This window comes from Crocuta crocuta, unplaced genomic scaffold (genome assembly GCF_008692635.1).
Source record: "Crocuta crocuta isolate KB4526 unplaced genomic scaffold, BGI_CrCroc_1.0 scaffold6, whole genome shotgun sequence".
NCBI classification, from domain to species: Eukaryota; Metazoa; Chordata; class Mammalia; order Carnivora; family Hyaenidae; genus Crocuta; species Crocuta crocuta.
Window position 1 is genome coordinate 1668253 of NW_027531917.1, and position 20228 is coordinate 1688480.

The following is a 20228-nucleotide window of genomic DNA, read 5'->3' on the forward strand; positions in this document are numbered from 1 at the left end:
GCTCAGAGCCTAGAGCCTGTTTCAGTCTGTGTCTCCCTCTCTCTCTGACCCTCCCCTGCTCACGCTGTCTCTCTCTCTCTCTCTCTCCTAGAAATAAATAAAAATATTTCAAAACAGGGGCGCCTGGGTGGCTTAGTCGGTTGAGCGTCCGACTTTCGCTTAGGTCATGATTTCACGGTTCGTGGGTTCGAGCCCCGCGTCGAGCTCTGTGCTGACTGCCAGCTCGGAGCCTGGAGCCTATTTCAGTCTGTGACTCCCTCTCTCTCTGACCCTCCCCTGCTCATGCTGCCTCTCTCTCTCTCCTAGAAATAAATAAAACATTAAAAAAAAATTTTTTTAATATTTAAAAACAAAAACAAAAACAAAAAAGAAAACACAGACCAGGGTGCCTGGGTGGTTGAGTCGGTTGAGTATCCTACTTAGGCTCAGATAGTGATCTCACAGTTGGTGGGTTGTGCCCTGCATCGGGCTCTATGCTGACAGCTCAGAGTCTGAAGCCTGCTTCAGATTCTGTGTCTCCTTCCCTCTCTACCCCTCCCCTGCTTGTTCTCTGTCTCTCTCTAAAAAATAAGTAAGCATTAAAAAAAAAAAAGAAAACACAGACCCCCCCCATGAGACAAATGACAGATTTATAAGGAATATACCCAAATGTAAATGCTTGTATATCAAACTTTCCAAGTTGCAGCTATATAACTCATAAATACACAGAACAAATGGGTGGTTGCCAGAGGTGAGGGTAATGGGGGGATGCGCAAAATAGGTGAGGCGGATGAAGAGGTACAAACTTCTGGTTACCAAATAAGTAAGTTAGGGGGATGCAAACATAGCACAGGTAATATAGTGAATAATTTTGTAATAACTTTGTATGGTGACAGGTGGTAACGATGCTGGTCATGCTGATTATTTCATGATGTACAGCAATGTCAAATCACTGTGATGTACACCTGAAACTAATATTGTTATGTCAACTATACTTCAATAAATAAATGACAAAGAGCAGCTGTATTTCATAGGATATAGAGTAAGACCTTGATATTTAACAGGCCAGGATCTAGAGAAAGAACTGGAGACCTATCCACGACCATGACAATGATGGACCACCAAACAAGGTCAACCCTTGGACAAAGATGAAGCATAGCAGGTCTACAGACTTGGTTCCTCTGATTCTCTTTCTCTTTCATGTTCCCTCATTTCACACGCCCCAAGTGCTGACTCACCAAGGACTTCCCTTGCCCTTCCTCCAAAGCAGCACCCCATGCTTTCATGGAGGGGAGGGGTTGAGAAGTAAACAAATCAGTTAAATAAGTCACAGAGTGTTAAGTGCTATAAGAAAAAATAGAGCACATTGATAGGTTGTGTCCTTTAACCTTGCATGCCCATGAATATCATCCTGTAGGCTTTTAACAACACCAATGTCTAGACTAGACTCAACTAACTGAATCAGAATCTGTGGGAGCAGGGCCCAGAAAACAGCTTTTTTAAAAAGGTCTCCAAATATTATAATATTTTAATCATACTATATAGCCAAGTAGGGGAACCACTAGTATGTGGTCTCCAGGGGTGTTACTTGTATCACCCGGTCAGGGATGGCCTTTCCAAAATGATCTCTGAAATGCAACTTACACTGTCCCCTCGGGACAATCCGAATCCAGGGCAATAGGGACAGCCAACCTCACTTCAGTTTCCTTTCTCAGTAACAAATAACAGCACTGTATCAGGCAAGGGATTGTGAAGGAGAGAAGAAACTAAGCACAGTCAAAGGAAAGCAGAACCCAAACATTATGCAGGAATAATAATGTGTTGCTGCCTCCAGTGCATGGAATCAGACAATTAATGATAAGGGTCTGGGAGTTCTGCCAGCTTCAAGCACACCCTGATGTTCCAAATGATAACCACAGTGAGGAGGAAGAAGGCCCATTGAGCAGTGTGCTTCTTCATCTTTAGGAAATATGGCAACAATCCTCCTTTAGAGTAAATAATGAAAAGAAAGGAAAATTTTACAGACAATCACGCACAAAATTCATATAAATCCTGACTGAGAATGCCTCTTACCACCACCCTAGTGGCCTTTGATCAAGCAGAAATGGGTGACAGGCCAGGGTTTCCACATCACACCTTGCAAAGTCACACTCTTCTCTCCCCATACGACCTGAATCTGGTGTCCCAAAGCGTCAGCTCAGTAATGCCAGAAGAGTCCAAAGTGTGAGAGCATCGCCAGGCAAGTGGCAGCTGGGGCCCGCAGCAGAAATGAGACCGGAGGTTGGGGCTGAGGAGGAAGGCGTCGCCAAATGCACCGCACCGGGTTAGGGAGGCGTCTTTGGCAGCCGCACCTGCTCGCGCTGCAGCAAGTCCAGAAAACTGAGGACGGAGATGCTCGTCCCAGCCCCGCCCCTCCCTGCCAGGACCTGCAGCGGCTCCGGCAACTCAGGTCCGAGGCTGCCAGGGACTGCAGTTCTGCCCCCTCCAAGGGCCTGAGCCTCCCCTTTCTGGCTCCAGCGCCCCCAGCCGTGATCCCCGAGTCTGGGCTCCTCGGCACCAGGCCGGGGGCTCAGGGGCTGGCGCGCACGGAGTAAGGGGCTTCACGGACGAGAGGCGCACGCGAGGAGCCAGGCAATGGGTCGCTTGAGCAGCAAGGATCCAGCCGGCGCCCCGTGAAATCCGCAGTCCCGCACTCACCTCCAGGCCCTGCTGCTCTCCTGGCGCTCTCCGGCCGCCTGGCATCGGGACGCCCAGATCTGTAGCCACTGCGCCAGACCGCCTGGCCCCAGCTTCCTGGCCCCGCTACGTCGCCTCACCCCCAACTCCCGGCTACGATTGGTCGAACTCCGGGAGGGGCGGGCCGAGGACGCTGACTGACAGCCGCGTGCGGAGCGCGAACCTCTGAGCTGGGAGGCGAGGAAGCTTTGGAATCCTGGCTCCTGCGCAAAAGGGGTCGCCTGGCTGTACCGCTGTGGCCTGAGCTCTCGGGACCGGCTCCTCTGGCATTCGAACAGAATAGTTTCCTAGGGATACTCAGTTTCAAGGCTTTTTTCTTGTCAGCGAAAGTGACCAAACCGGAGAAGCCCCTACTTGGGCCATCTTTCCTGTCGGTGGCGAAATTTGTTTCCTCTACCAGAAAACACTATTGATTAAGCACCAGCACCGAGACGGCAGGTCCTTGAGCCTTTACCTGCTTGCAGTGAGTCGACTTATTATATTTGCCCTTTAAACAACCCCGTTCCTATTACTCTCCCTTTCTATGGCATAGGACTTCGGACAAAAATGCCTGCATGCGTTCCCCACTCCTCCCCCCCCCGCCTAGTTCTGGGTTATCCTATTTTGGACATTCTTCTAAGCGGCAAAATGTGCACAGCTGTGCGACATTCAGAAATTGAGAGGAGTCCTTGGAAGACAGACAGAAGGCCTGCTCAGAAAGCTGGAAGGGATTGCGGCTGCCCTGTGTTCTTCAGTGCACAGGGGAGTTGGAATTTATCCGAGCAAAACGCAGAGTCTAAAAATAGACCTACCCCCAGACTATTATCTCAAGGTTGAAGAAGAATTAATATAAACTGCAACTACCGCTAATTATTTTTACATTTACTGACCACAATGGACTCTATGTGCTCATTCAAATGTTTTCATGGCAAGACTACATGCATGGGTGCCTAGACCTCTAAATGGAATACAAGGAGGTTCTTCACAGGGCAGTCTCTTCTGCAGTATCCATTTCATTCTCCTTCCTGGAGAAATTCAGCCTTCCAGGGCCTACTCATAAAAGGTGGCTTCCGATGGATGCCTCAGTGCGGGATGAAGAGCCCCATAAGATAAACTTATGCTCTAAGTCTTATCTCCAGACACCCCATCAGCTAATCTTTCACAACTAGGCTGCATGACAAGTGGCAAATACTTGAAGAGGATATTCTGACTTCTAGGTCATGGTTTTGGATCACATTAGTGATTCCTGATAACCCTATTCTCACACAGGTACTCATAACCCTGAGGCATTTGATTTACTATATACATATTATATATATAATGTATGTATATTATATATTATATTATATTATTGTATATCAACAAACAAGAATGCCTAGGACCAGAGAGGCCTGCCTATGACTGCTAAATTCGTTCAAATAACTCTGACTACAAAGTCACCACACTCCCAGTGAAAAATACTATCATATAGAAAATATGTGATTTGGATCCCAGCCTAACTGGATCTGACATATAGCTTTGCCTCTTAAGAGCAGTGCCACGCTAGGCAAAGTACTTAACTCCTCTGGGCTCAGTTCCTTAACTGTAAATTAGGGGCAACACTACCTGCATTTAGGAATAAATGAAATGACAAATGAAAAGTCCTCTAGCACAGTGTCCCAAAACTTTTCCTCTGAAATCCCTTACCTCAGGTTATGACATGGTATAAGGAATTTCTGAATGCTACATTTATGATCATCTAACTTTGAGAACTGGGGGAAAAATGAGAACATAAGGTTTGTATGATGACATACAAACCAAAGAAACTGTTCACTTCCAACCTATCTGCATAAAAGTTTAGATGCTAATGTTACTAAACTTTATTTCTCTAAGAAAAACAAAGCATGGCTCTTTTAAAATTAGATAAGCAAAAAAGCAAACTAAGCCTGTTTCTGATGCGGCTAACTTGGTGGATATTTACCAGCCATCTGGCTCCATCTCTGATGGCAGAAGCTTGGGGCACAAGCACTTGTGAGCCCATATCAGTTCTTTTTTTTTTTTTTTTTTTCCCTGAGAGAGAGACAGTGTGAGCAGGGGAGGGTCAGAGAGAGTGGGTGACATAGAATCTGAAGCAGGCTCCAGGCTCTGAGCTAGCTGTCAGCAGAGCCCGACGCGGGGCTTGAACCCACAAACTGTGAGATCATGACCTGAGTCAGTCAGATGCTTAACCGACTGAGCCACCCAGGTGCCCCGAGCCCATATCAGTTCTTGTTTCAGTTCTTTTGCTTCTTTAACCCTTTAAACACGTTACTAAAATTTAGGTCCCCAAACTTCTCAAACCATTGTTCAAAATAAGTGATGACTGTCATATTAGGTACCAACCATCCTATCCCCAAAACACCATGAACCACAGGAAAATGCTGCCAAGGGTAGGAGACTAGAAGGAAGAGGTATTTTGTGCCTGTTTAGTCTGTTCAGGCTGCCATAATAAAATACCATAGACTAGATGGCTTGAACAACAGACATTTATTTTCTCACGTTCTGGAAGCTAGAAGTCCCAGATCAAGGTGCTAGTTGATTCAGGTCCTGGTGAGAGCTCTCTCCTTGGCTTGTAGATAAACACCTTTCTATGTCTCCCTTTTTTTTTTTTTTCTTCAGGAACTGTGTGTGCTATTTCATAGGTGGAGGGGCTAGGACTCAGGCACGTGGAGGCCTCAGGAGCTCTGCTGAACAGTGCGGACCTTCTCCTCCTGCTGCTTCCATACCCTGTCTTTGAATTCTTCTAGCTCTCAATGCTGGTCCTCCTTCATAGGTAGCCTCAGCTCCCTCTTGTGCTGTGTGACATAGTCCTCAAACCACTCAGCCTGACAGGCAATCCAGAAAAGAGTCACAGGGAAGTGAGGTACAGTGTCGTCTGAAGCACTCCTACTTTCACCTCCATCTGGTTTCTCCATTCTCCTCCTCTTATAAGGACACCAGTCTCATTGGATTAGTGCCCTACCATTATGACTTCATTTAACCTTAATTGCCTCTTGCTGGGAAAGGCAGTCTTATGCATGCAGTATTTCATACATATGGCCTTGGCCTGGAACACTTCCTTACCAAGAGATGGAGTCCTCACAACTTGTGTTGGATGTTTTGCCTGTGTGGGACTTTATGTATTCGTTTTGCTTAAGACACCTGAGAGCTCCTTAGCCCCTTCCACCATGTGATGATACACAAAGAAGGTGGTCATCTATGAATCAGAAAGTTATCCTCATCAGACACTGAATCTGTTGGTACCTTGATCTTGGACTTCCTAGCCCAGAACTGTGTGAAATAAATTTATGTTGTTTATAAGCCACTCAGTCCATGGTTTTCTGTTATAGTAGCCTAAATGGACTGACATTTATAGTATCCACTCAAAACAATTTTCCAAAATTCTTAGGTCATCTCCCTTTTCCTGTCCCTTCAGTGAATTTATGTTGTCATACTCCACACTCCATCCCAAGATCCCCTGACATTCTACTTGAAATTTTGGGGGTAAAATTTACAGGTAATAAAACTTCAGTCTTTGTGTACTATTCTATGAGTTTTGAAGGTCAGTATGTGATGATAAAGGAGTCAATTCATCAAAAAGATCTAACAATTATAAATATTTATGCATCCAACATCAGATATGTTACATAAATATATAAAGCAAATACTATCAGAACTAAAAGGAGAAACAGAGAGCAATACAATAATAGTTGGGGACTTTAAATAATTTTTTTTTATTTTTATTTATTTCTAGGAGAGAGAGAGAGAGACAGCGTCAGCAGGGGAGGGTCAGAGAGAGAGGGAGATACAGACTCTGAAATAGGCTCCAGGCTCTGAGCTGGCAGTCAGCACAGAGCCCGATGCAGGGCTCAAACCCATGAACCGCGAGATCATGACCTAAGCGAAAGTCGGACGCCCAACCGACTAAGCCACCCAGGCGCCTCAGTTGGGGACTTTAATATTCCATTCTCAACAATGGATAAATTATCCAGACAGAGAATCCGTAAGGAAACAGCAGATTTGGACAATAGTACAAACCAAATAGATCTAATAAACAGATACAGAACATTACATCCAAAGGCAGCAGAACACATTCTTTTCAAGGGCACATGGAACATTTTGTAGGGTAGATCATGTTAGGTCACAAAACATGTCTCAACAAATTAAATAAGATAGAAATTATATCAAATATGTTTTCCAACCACAGTGAAATAAAATGAGAAATCAATAACAGAAAGAAAACTGTAAAATTCACAGATACACAGAAATTAAACATATTCCTAAACATCTAATGAGTCAAAGTAGAAATTAAAAGGATATAAAAAAATATCAAGACAAATGAAGATTGAAAGATGAAATATCAAAACTTAAGAGATGCAGCAAAAGCAGTTCTCAGAATTGTGTCAACTATTTCAAGTTTAAATTTTTTAAATTTAATAATAAAAAATAAAAAGAGCATCAGTGCAGAAGGATCTATACTCCAAGGAACAGAATAAAGGAGTAAAAGGGTAGGACAGGGAGGGAATGATAACTGATAAATGATCAGACTTGTTAAATTATTTGGGGAAAGCTTCTTAAATGTGTACAGCAATCTAGTGGAGCATCTAGAAAAAATAAGAGTGGGTATATGCTCATGGGACCGAAAAAAATAAGGCAGTTTTTAATTCTAAGAAAATTGTTTAAAAATACAAGAAAGGAATTCTCACCACTGTTACTCAAAGTAGCGTTGGAAGTCCTAGCCTCAGCAATCAGACAACCCAAAGAAACAAAAGACATCCAAATCGGCAAGGAGGCAGTCAAACTATCACTCTTTGCAGATGACATGATACTCTATGTGGAAAACCCAAAAGACTACATCAAAAAACTGCTAGAACTGATGCATGAATTCAGCAAAGTTGTAGGATATAAAATCAATGCACAGAAATTGGTTGCATTTCTATACACTAATAATGAAGTAGCAGAAAGAGAAATCAAGGAATCAATCCCATTTACAAATGCAGCAAAAAGCATAAGATACCTAACCAAAGAGGTGAAAAATCTATACACTGAAATCTATAGACAACTTAAGAAAGAATTGAAGACACAAAAAAAATGGAAAAAGTCCATCCTCATGGATTATAAGAACAAATATTGTTAAAATGTCCATACTACCCAAAGCAATCTACATATTCAATGCAATTCCTATCAAAATAATACCAGCATTCTTCACAGAGCTGGAACAAACAATCCTAAAATTTGCATGAAACCAGAAAGACCCCGAAAAGCCAAAGCAATCCTGAAATAGAAAACCAAAGCTGGAGCATCACACTTCCAGACTTAAAGCTGTAATCATGAAGACAGTTTGGTACTGGCACAAAAACAGACAGAAAGATCAATGGACCAGAATAGAGAACCCAGAAATGGACCCACAAATGTATGGCCAACTAATCTTTGGCAAAGCAGGAAAGAATATCCAATGGAAAAAAGTCTCTTCAGCAAATGGTGTTGGGAAAACTGGGCAGTGACATGCAAGAGAATGAATGTGGACCACTTCCTTACACCATACACAAAAATAAACCCAAAATGGATGAAAGATATAAACAAAAGACAGGAAGCCATCAAAATCCTAGAGGAGAAAACAGGTAACAACCTCTTTGACTTCAGCCATAGCAACTTTTTACTTTACATGTCTTCAGAGGCAAGGGAAACAAAAGCAAAAATGAACTATTGGGACCTCATCAAGATAAAAACCTTCTGCACAGTAAAGGAAATAATCAGCAAAACTAAAAGGCAACCGATGGAATGGGAGGAGATATTTGCGAATGACATATCACATAAAGGGTTAGTATCCAAAATCTATAAAGAACTTATCAAACTCAACACCCAAAAAAACAAATAATCCAGTGAAGAAATGGGCAGAAGACATGAATGACACTTTTCTAAAGACATCCAGATGGCTAACAAACACATGAAAAAATACTCATCATCACTCATCATCAGGGAAATTCAAATTAAAACCACAATGAGATACTACTTCACCCCTGTCAGAATGGCTAAAATTAACATCTCAGGCAACAACAGATGTTGGTGAGGATGTGGAGAAAGAAGAACCCTTTTGCACTGCTGGTGGGAAAGCAAACTGGTGCAGCCACTCTGGATAACAGTATGGAGGTTCCTCAAAAAATTAAAATTAGAACTACCTTCCAACACAGCAATTGCACTGCTAAATATTTATCCAAAAGATACAGGAGTGTTATTTCGAAGGGGCACATGCTCTCCAATGTTTATAACAGCACTATCAACAATAGCCAAAGTACGGAAAGAGCCCAAATGTCCATCAAGTGATGAATGGATAAAGAAGATGTAGTATATATACAATGGAGTATTACTCGGCAATCAAAAAAGAATGAAATCTTGCCATTTGCAACAACATGGATGGAACTAGAGTGTATTATGCTAAACGAAATTAGTCAGAGAAAGACAAGTATCATATGACTTCACTCATATGAGGAATTTAAGATACAAACAGATGAACATAAGGGAAGGGAAGCAAAAATAATATAAAAGCAGAGAGGGAGACAAACCATAAGAGACTCTTAAATACAGAGAACAAACTGAGGGTTGCTGGAGGGGTATTGGGTGGCAGGAGGGCTAAATGGGCAAGGGGTATTAAGGAGGACACTTGTTGGGATGAATACTGGGTATTATATGTAAGTGATGAATCACTAAATTCTATTCTATTCTATTCACTATTACACTGTATGTTAACTAACTTGGATGTAAAATTTAATAATAATAAATAATAAATAAATGAATAAAGGGGGAAAAGTCACATTGAAAAAATAAAAAATAAGAAACAAAGGGGCGCCTGGGTGGCTTAGTTGGTTAAGCGTCCGACTTTCGCTTAGGTCATGATCTCGCAGTTCGTGGGTTCGAGCCCCGCGTCGGGCTCGGTGCTGACTGCCAGCTCAGAGCCTGGAGCCTGTTTCTGAGTCTGTGTCTCCCTCTCTCTCTGACCCTCCCTTGCTCACGCTGTCTCTCTCTCTCCTAGAAATAAATAAAAATATTAAAAAAAATAAACAAAATGTGATCATAGTATAATAGTAGCCTATACATTATTTACTTACATAATAATAATATAAAAACTGAATTCTGACTTTACTAAAATTATGGACATTATTCAAAGGAAAAGAAGAAATGTGGAGGGCAGTATAGAGCCAGGTCCTTAATTATCATAAAAGGAAGTCAGTAGAGAATGTCTAAAACTTAGGCATCAAGTGAAAACAGCATACTGAAGTTAATACCAGAAGAGATAGCTTAGGGGTAGGGAGAGAAGGACAGGGCAGAAGACTGCCATATTTCATTATTTAATAACTATGTGCATGTACTATATTGTATTGACAATATTTTTTAAAGTAAGAGTAAATATTTTTAAGTTGATGAAACAAAATAAAATTTGATGGTTTTTAAAAAATAAAAAAAGCAGCTCTCAAAGGGAAATTTGCAGTGATAAATGCATATACATCAGGAAAAAAGAGAGATCTCAAATAAACAGCCTAACTTTACACCTCAAGAAATTAGAAAAAGAACAAACTAAACTCAAAGCTAACCGAAGAAGGAAATAATAAAGATTAGAACATATATAAATGAAATAGAGAACAGGATAAGAATAGAAAAGATTAATAAACTAAGGGCTGGCTCTTTGAAAAGATAAACAAAACTGACAAACCATTGGCTATACTAACCAAGAAAAAAGATAGAGGGCCAGGGGAGCCTGGGTAGCTCAGTTGGTTGAGCATCCACCTCGCGATTTCAGCTCAGGTGGATTCCAAAGTCTTGGGGTTGCGCCCCACATTGGGCTACACCCAGAGCATGGAGTCTGCTTGAGATTGTCTCTCCCCCTTTCTCTTTGCCTCTTCCCCACTCTCATGCTCTCTCTCACAAAAATAGTAAACATCTAAAAAAAAAAAAAGATGGCACAAATAAATAAAATTATAAATGGAACGAAAGATACTACAACTGATACCACACAAAGGATCGTGAGACAATTATAAACAATTATACACCAACAAATTAGACAACCTAGAAGAAATAGAGAAATTCTTAGGAACATATAACCTACCAAGAGTAAATCAGAAAGAAATCTGAACAGACCAATAATGAGTAAGGAGATTAAATCAGTAATCAAAAATTTTCCAACAAACAAACGCCCAGGACCAGATGGTTTCACTGATGAATTCTATCAAATATTGAAAGAATTAATGGCAATCCTTTCAAACTCTTCTCAAAAGATCAAAGAGGCGGAAACACTCCCCAACTGATTTTATAAAGCCTGCATTACATTGATACCAAAGCCACACACTACAAGAAAGACAGGCCAATATTCCTGACGAATATAATTCACATTTCCTCAACATAATACTAGCAAACCAAATTCAAAAGTACAGTAAAGGGATCATATACCATGCAAGGATGGTTCAACATACACAAATCAATAAATGTGATGCACTGCACTAATAGAAAGATGAAAATGATAAGATCATCTCAACAGATGCAGAAAAAGCATTTAACAAAATCTGCAACCATTTATGATAAAAATTCTCAATAGATGGACATCAACATAACAAAGGCCACATATGATATCAGAAGCCCCATACTCAATAGTGAAAAGCTGAAAGCTTTTCCAATAACATCAGGAACAAGGGTGCCCACTCTCACCATTCCTATTTAACATAACACTGGAAGTCCTAGCCAGTGCAATCAGGCAGGAAAAAGAAATAAAAACCGACCAAATCAAGAAGTAAAATTGTCTCTGTTTACAGATGAAATCCTACAAAGCCTATCAAAAAAAATTGTCAGAACAATTCAACAAATTCAGTCAAGCGCAGGATACAAAACTAGCATACAAAAATAAGTTGTTTTTCAAAAAAAGTTGATTTTCTAAAACTAAGAACAAACTACCTGAAAAAGAAATAAAGAAAATAATTCCATTCACAATAGCATCAAAAACAATAAAATACTTAGGAATAAATTTAACCGAGGATGGAAAGGATCTTTACACTGAAAACTAAAAGTCACTGATGAAAGAAATTGAGGAAGATACAAATAAATAGAGAGGGATCTTGTGTTCATGGGTTGTAAGAATTAACATTGTTAAAATGCTTATACTATTCAGAACCATCTATAGATTGAATGCAATTCCTATCAAGATTTCGAGGGCATTTTTGTTTTTATAGAAAGAGAAAATGTGTTCCTAAGGTTCATTTAAAACCACAACAGACCCCAAATAGCCAAAGCTGAAAAAGACCAACAAAGCGGGAGGCATCACATTTCCAGATTTCAAACTATATTACAAAGCTATAGTAACCAAAACAGTATGATTTTTGGTTTTGGCATAAAAACAAACACATAGACCAATAGAATAGAGTCAAGAGCTCAGAAATAAACCCATGCAAAGATGGTCAACTAATATTCAACAAAGAGCAAAGAATACCCAATAGAGAAAGGACAGTCTCTTCAATAGATGGTGCCAGGAAAACTGAATATTCATGTGCCAAAGAATGAAACTGGAACTCCAAATTACACCACTCTCAAAAATTAACTGCAAATGGATTAGACTTAGACATAAGAAGGATACCATAAAACTCTTTGAAAGTTGCTAAGAGAATAGATCTTAAAAGTTCTCAATAGACACACATACAATTGTAAAACTAGGTGAGGTGATGGATATTAAGTGACCTTAGCTGGTAAACATTTTATAATATATACATATATCAAGTCATCATGCCATATATCTTAAATTCACACAATATGTCAACACTTTTCAATAAGGCTGGAAAAACTTTTAAATTGAAAAAAAATTGCAGTAAATACATACAATGGAATACTACTCAGTAGTAAAATGGAATGAACTATCAGTTAATTCCCAAATAATCATGTCAAGTAAAAGAAATAAAAAATAAGACCGTTTGTGAAGGAAACAAAGAATCTTTCAACAGTGGTGAATATGTTCATTATCTTGATTGTTGTGATGGTTTTATGGGTATGTATAAGTATCAAAATTTATTAAACTGCCTACTTTATTTTTTAAGTAGGCTTTATGCCCAACATGGGTCTTGAACTCATAACCCTGAGATCAAGAGTTGCTTGCTCTCCCAACTGAGCCAGCCAGGTACCCCTCAAACCGTCCACTTTAAATACATGCAGTTCACTCTATGTTATTTATATCTCAATTAAATTTTTAAAGTATATATGTAATGTTTTATGATTCCCTGCCTTAACCAACTTTTTGATTATCCAACTGTATTGGTCTGCTCAGGCTGCCATAAAAAATTACCATTGATTGAGTGGCTTAAACAATAGAAATTTATTTTCTCATATTTCTGGAGGCTGGAAGTTCAAGATCTAGGTCTCAGCAGATTGGTCTCTTGAGCTCTCTCTTCTGGGCTTCCAGGTGGCTGTCTTCTCACCGTGTCCTCAAAGTGGCCTTTCCTCCGGGCATGTACAGAGAATATCTTGTGTCTCTTCTTCTCATAGTACACCAGTACTATTGGATTGAGACCCCTTCCTTATGTTCTTATTTAACCTTAATTACCTCCTTGAAGTTCTTATCTCCAAACACAGTCACATTGGGAGGGCTTCGACATATGAATTTTAGTGGGGGGATACAATTCAGTCCACAACACCAATTAACTACAGGTCCCAACTGTGTCAAATGAGACAGTTTGTGCTCTACTCACTTCCTAACACTTTCAGCACCAGGTTTCAACAGTATCTGATAGTGTCATCTGTGATCTGTGAGGGGTATCTGTTCTTCTCTACCCATTACCTGGAAGTAATGAAATCTACACCAAATAAAACTACTAAATTAGCATTTTTTTCATTTCCTATCCATTTTCATAAGGCTAGGACTGTTTTATTATAAACTCACTTATGTAACAACTACACTCTGGACCTTTCTTAGAATTCTATCTGCAATTTGTTCTGAATTTTAATTACCCATTAATTATAAACACAGTGAATAACAACCATTACTGCTAATCACTATAATAAAAAGATGAATCACTCAAATGAATGTACAAACTTTTTATTTAGAATTAGAGACTCAGATACAAATTAAATAAGTACAATACGAAATATTAAGCCATCATAAAACAGATCATAACCACTTTAAATCATCTGTTTCTAAAATTAAATTAAAGAGAAACCTAAAAATAGTCCAAAGTCAAATTATTTTTAAGCTTTTACTGTCAACATTAAAATTGTTACAAAATGCACAAAGAAATTTAACTGGAAAATGAACAAAGCCACTACTGAGAGATTCCTGCTATCTACTAAAATCATTAAGGAATCAAAATATAGTATGATTTCTACTCATTCACAAATAAAAAGCACTTCATTTTAAAAAGACAATTATCTGTTTTACTCCAAGGCTGTGAGAAATGCTTTGTTTACTTGACCATTAATTTTAATATGGCACAATAGGTTTGATCAGTGTAAGCAATATCACCAGAAATATTTAAATGTTCCTTATAGACCCCTTCTGTTTTACTTTATAAACAAAAGGATCATATATTAAAAGTTAAAGCATTACAAGATAATAAATATCATTAATAAGGTACATGGCAAAATAAAGAATATACATTAAAAATTAAGTCTTTTTGGGGGCACCTGGGTGGTTCTGTTGGTTAAATGTCCAACTGCAGCTCAGGTCATGATCTCACAGTTCGTGAGTTCGAGCCCCACATTGGGCTCTGTGCTGACTGCTCAGAGCTTGGAGCCTGTTTGGTTTCTGTGTCTCCCTCTCTCTCTGCCCCTTCCCTGCTTGTGCTCTGTCTCTTTCTCTCTCTCTCTCTCAAAAATAAATAAAAACATTTTTAAAAATAAAAAATAAATTAAGACTCTTTTTCTTTTCATTTTTGAATGGGAAACTGACCAAATTCATGTTATACTTTCCCTTTTTACTCCAGAAAAAAAAAAGTTTTATATTTTATATTATTGTTATAAATCCAATTCTAAGAATCTGCACCAAAAAAAGTGCCAAGAAGATAGTATACTATCCTAAGCTCCCATTGTTTCTGAAAATACTTATAAAACTAAAACTAGACTTGTATTAAGTAGATAACAGGAAAATACTAATGCAGTGTTTACATTTTAAAATAACCCAAAACAAAAAGAAAAATCTACACTCAAGAATGGCACCCACATTATTTAAGAATAAAGTTATTTCCATATATGCAAACAAGTATGTAGTTAAATGTTTTCCTAAAACATGCATATTATGAGGCCTTTCATATTTAAGCTTATAAAACTAAACTATATTGTGTTTATTATCAATTGTCATGATGGGACATTTCTGCACATCAAGAGAGTTAAAATTCTGACATCTGTTGTTCTGTAGAACTGAAGATGAAATATAAACAAACTCATCTGTTGTTCTGTAGAACTGAAGATGAAATATAAACAAACTCAAACAAACAAACTCTAGGATTTCACTAGAAAATTTTAGATATCTCAGCAACCTGTTATACTTTTTCATTTAATAAATGGACTCCAAGATGCAATTATTCTTTAAAATTTTTAATTTCTATGACTGATCTTTAAGAACCATTTAAATTAGGGACACCTGGGTGGCTCGCTGCTGTTGGCCCAGAGCCCGCTTCCGATCCTCTGTCCCTCCTTTCTCTGCCCCTCCCCAACTCATGCTCTGTCTCTCAAAAAAATAAATAAAACATTTAAAACTATTTAAATTAAATCACATTTCTTGGAGAAAATTTACTTAAGAGTTCTTAATGACTTAGCCTTTTTTTAATGAGCAATTTTGCTTCAAGTGGTAAAGTTCAAGCTCTCTTAGAAGTTTTGTTTTTTTCTCTTTCAAAGAGATTTTCCTACAAACTCAATAAATATAAAATTAACAGTATATGATAAATTTTGGAATACAGTCACTTTTGAGTTTTCAGTTTATTACTACTAACTAGCTACAACATCAGGCAAGTCACTTAACTTCTCTGTGCCTTAGTTTCATCTTTAAAACAAAGAGATTAGAGAAGATAATCTCTAAGAGTCCTTCCAATTTTCACATGGTAGGATTCTGTGCTTCTAGAGGAATAGCTCACTGATATACTGAATTTTCCATATAGGAAGAAAATGGATACGAATTAAATAGCACAGCTAAACTAATCTCCTACAAAAAAAAACACAAAGACCATGTCAAAGTTCAACTTCCCAAACTTTACTAGACCCATTCTCTCCCTAGCCAGACCAATGCATTGCCCATAGAGATAACACCAAATACCTTACATAAGTTATTTTAAATTACACTATATAACCTATTAAAATATATTAAGTCTATGGTCTATGCCACAGTTTTCCTGCATTCTAATTTACATTATTTTCATTCTATCTACATTCAAAATAATCTGTACAGTTAAGGTAGGGAGCTACTTAATATTCTTATACTTCAAAACACTAGTAAAGTTCTATCAAATGAAGAACAGAACATTAAGCATTATCATAATCTGCAGTTTTAAAATAAAAGTACACTAATGCTATTTATGGGCTAGAAAAACAAGGCAAAGGTAAAAAAAAAAAAGGAAATCTTGCTGACAAATGCTGATGTTCAAATGAATTTAGTTGAAAAGGGGCAAAAGTTGTCAGCAGAAACCTACATAGGCAATACTGGACCGTGACATTTCAGGAACTTTTATGAGAAATTAATTTACCATGAACAGCACTTTGGTATTAGTGCAGTGCAAGTTGGTTTTTCTGTGTCTATCTATGGGCAGCAAATGAGGCACTTAACTGTAAAATAGAAAAATAGGGTATATTTAAGAAGAAATTTAAAAATCATTCATAAAAGATAACTAGCATTATTCAAAAAGTAAAAAATTCTATTTTTTTTAACATGCATTCAACATTACACATGCTTCACTAGGGAAAATTTTCAATGTAAGATGTCTGTTTGATTTATAAGAGACAGAAAATATTTCCTTTTCAAAAGATTCTGGATTTCTAAGAATGAAATCCAAGTCTTCTCAACCTGAGGGCTACATATTTATAAACAGAGAAAAATATTTTACCCACACTGCAGAAATGTTTCTAACTATCAACAAAGTATAACATGTGATCCCTGACTTTATTCTGGAAGCATCAGAAGTTATTATTTTATATAACTTCAAAGAAGGGGATCTAGTGACCATAACAGAAAAATGAATTTTGATTCATTTAGCACCTAAATTTAGAGAACACTTAAGTATTGCCATAGTTTTAAATAGTTGTATGTCCAGAGATCGGGGGAGAGTGTGTAGTTCAGTGATACTTTAACATTCTGAAAGATTAAAATATCAAGCTTCCTTAATTTGCAAATGCATCCATCTATAACACTCAAACACAATATTATCATCTCTTCCTGAAGTTACTGATATATATTCTTCTTCACAAGAAATAAGTGAGGTTTATTTTTCTTAGCCACCATTAAATTGTCTTCAAAATGTGGCACTTTTTCAGAGATTTGTTTAGAAAATAGTCTTTTATAAAAGTCATTAATATTCTATAACTAATATTTTAAATGTTCTTCACTATGAGGCAGAGGTCAAAAAATGAAGTAAATGGCCATGTACCTTCTGCTGAAATACATAAGCAAATATAAAGCAAGGTCAGAGAAGATGAAAATACTATGTTGGCACAGTAATGCTTATCTGTAAGGTAAAAAAGCACTGAATGAAAAGATAGTGTCTGCTGTGGCATTATTCCAAGTGAATGGAGCCTAGCATCTGCTGTCTTCAATCTAAGAGAAATATTCTTGTACTGCCTCTTTAAATAAGCTTGATTAATTCTAGATAGAACACTGTTTCATATGTTAAAGCTTATACATGACATTAACTGAAGTTTTCCATGTGATGATTTAATCATTTCCTCTAACAAATCCTATAATCTTACGTTTTCTCCGTATTTGCTGATAAGAAGGCTTTCCTTAACTCATAAGGGAGAAAAAAAGGCAAATATATGTTCTTATTCCAAGGAGGCTGGAAAATTTCTGGAGCTCATTTATATTCACTTTAACAAACTATATTCCTTACTACATAGTCTCCTGACATATAGAAAAAATCTAAATTCTCTTATTTGTATCTTTAAGGTAAACTCTTCTATTTTCTTGAAGACATTCTAGTTTATTTTTGAAAGGAAATGAGTACATTGAAAAACAGGAACAGATGCAATTCAATTGTTGGGAAATAAAGTGCTTTAAATAGCTTTCAATATAAATATCGTTTAATAGATTACAGCTAAGAGCTCAAAAAATCAAAACAAAGATTCAACTCAGTATCTAGAATATGGAAAACATAAGACAAGAATACAAATTCTATACATATTGTAACAAAACAGGCATGATAGTCCCCTTCAAAAAAAAAAATGCAAGTGAAAATGGTAAAAGTAAATTTCTGCTTCCCAAGCAACCAAACATGCTACACAGTAATACCAACATGCAGTACCTGAAATGTAGAATCACAGTCTGACTGTTGCCCTTGAACTTCAGCATTTAATTTACAATTTTCTGATGCCTGGTTGATTTCAGCTTGCAAAGAAGGAGATGTGCCATGAGAATCAGCTACAGAAGCGCTGTCAGACAAGGCATCTAACTTTTCAGGGGAAGGAGCAATATGAAGCTTACTATCTCCTATCCCTTCCTCCAAATTTGTCCTTTCCTCAGCATCTTCTAGCTGTTGAACTGAAGTTAAATACTGCTCAAGTAGACTATTATCCTGCTCATTGTTTAAACTTTCCTTACTCCATTCACCATGTTCATCACTAACATCCCCTACATCGGACTCTTTGCCATATTTGACTGTGTCAATGGAATTCCCCATTATGGAACTTTCACTGCCTTCCGTGGAACTTTTCTCAAAATCCAAAGAATCCTGCAAACAGTGAACTCGCTCTGTTAGGGAAGAATGAAAACCAGAGTCTGGAAATTCTGGTAAGGATCTCTCTTGAGAAGCCTCATCAGGTGCAATGAACCAATCAGAATTTTGATCAGAAGAGGGCTCCTGACTTTGGATGAGTAATGGAGGCTTAGATGACACTAGAGTACTTGATATAGGAGGAACATCAGTATGCCAGGAGCTTAGACGCTGATCCACCATCTGCTGCCAAGCTTGTAGAGACCTTACCTACAAACCAAAGGATATAGTTTCATTATAAAATAAAAACCACATCTGTTTTACAAGGTTCTTTCAGCTTTCTTCCCAACACTCATGACCATGGTAAATGGCAGATGGCAGAACCAGAGTTAGAAATGCCCTGACTCCCCTTACCCCTTACACAGCACTCCCAGCCTAAAGCAGGCTGGCACAAGTGGTCACGTCCTTGGTAACAGAAGGTCCTCACCAGGTGAGTCAGGATGGGCCAAAGCAATTCTCTTATTGCTACTGGAAAAACTATCAGAAGCACAACAGCACATGACTAAGGGGTAAATAAGAGTACTCAGTATAAACTGAAGTCTACTGAATAAGACAGATGAGAGCCTATTATAAGTAGATTCTCTAAAATAAAAATCTCATTGTAGATACCCAATTAGAGTAAGAGTTTTTAAATATCATCTAACAATATAGCATATACAAGTCTAAAATACTTAAAAATATCCTGAGCACTTGATAACATGACCTTTACATTTTTTTATAGAGAAAAGTTTTTTTAAATTTTTTAATGGTTTTTTATTTATTTCTGAGAGAGAGAGAGAGCGTGAGAAAGGGAGAGTCAGAGAGAGAGGGAGACACAGAATCTGAAGCAGGCTCCAGGCTCTGAGCTAGCTGTCAGCACAGAGCCCGACGTGGGGCTCGAACCCACAAACCACGAGATCATGACCTGAGCCGAAGTTGGACGCTTAACCGACTGAGCCACCCAGGTGTCCTGGCCTTTACATTTTTATATTACAATTAAAATCTCAAAATTTTCAGTTAAATCTGCAACAAGGAAACAATTATAGAATTTTTTTAGTTTCCCTTTGACCACCCTCCAGGGTAAACTGAGAGCAGTTTGATATGTGTCCTTCCAGGCTTTTTACTACGTACTTTTAAATATACGTGTAGTTTTTAAAACCAAGCAGAACGTTAAGTTCTGCAACTTGCTATTTTTCACTGAACAATGTTATTCTAGAGATTTTTCCACATCAGTCCATACTGTGAACTTATTCTTTTTAACTGTTCCATAATGTTCCATGATTTTGTCATTCTATAGTTTAAACATTCTCCTACTATTAGTAATTATAAAACCTTAGAAATCAATAACTATTTCTTAATTTTGTAGGTAAAATCCTATTACAACAAATTCATTTATAAAAATGTTTTAAAGAAATTATCATTACGAAATATTTGATGAAAGGGATGCCTGGGTGGCTTAGTTGGTTAAGTGTCCAACTTCAGCTCAGGTCATGATCTCATAGTTCGTGAGTTCAAGCTGTCAGTACAGAGCCTTTGGCTCCTCTGTCTCCTTCTCTCTCTCTGCCCCTCCCCCATGCATGCATGCACACACACACACACACACACACACACACACACACACAC

At 38.1% G+C, this 20228-nt stretch overlaps 2 protein-coding genes and 1 pseudogene across 2 annotated transcripts in view; all 3 read right to left on the reverse strand.

Annotated features, from left to right (window-relative positions):
* Positions 1-2144, reverse strand: part of LOC144240548 (ragulator complex protein LAMTOR2 pseudogene) — a 4232-nt pseudogene extending 2088 nt beyond the window's left edge.
* Positions 1-2751, reverse strand: part of NXPE3 (neurexophilin and PC-esterase domain family member 3) — a 42862-nt gene extending 40111 nt beyond the window's left edge. Inside the window, exon 1 of the mRNA XM_077774851.1 lies at positions 2677-2751. The gene's annotated coding sequence lies outside the window, so the exon portion shown is untranslated. The remainder of the gene's footprint in view (positions 1-2676) is intronic.
* Positions 2752-13779: 11028 nt separating this feature from the next.
* CEP97 (centrosomal protein 97) overlaps positions 13780-20228 on the reverse strand; it is a 24209-nt gene continuing 17760 nt past the window's right edge. The window contains exon 11 of the mRNA XM_077774890.1: positions 13780-18836. Within this exon, the coding sequence (XP_077631016.1) occupies positions 18132-18836 (705 nt within the window). The 3' untranslated portion in view covers positions 13780-18131. The remainder of the gene's footprint in view (positions 18837-20228) is intronic.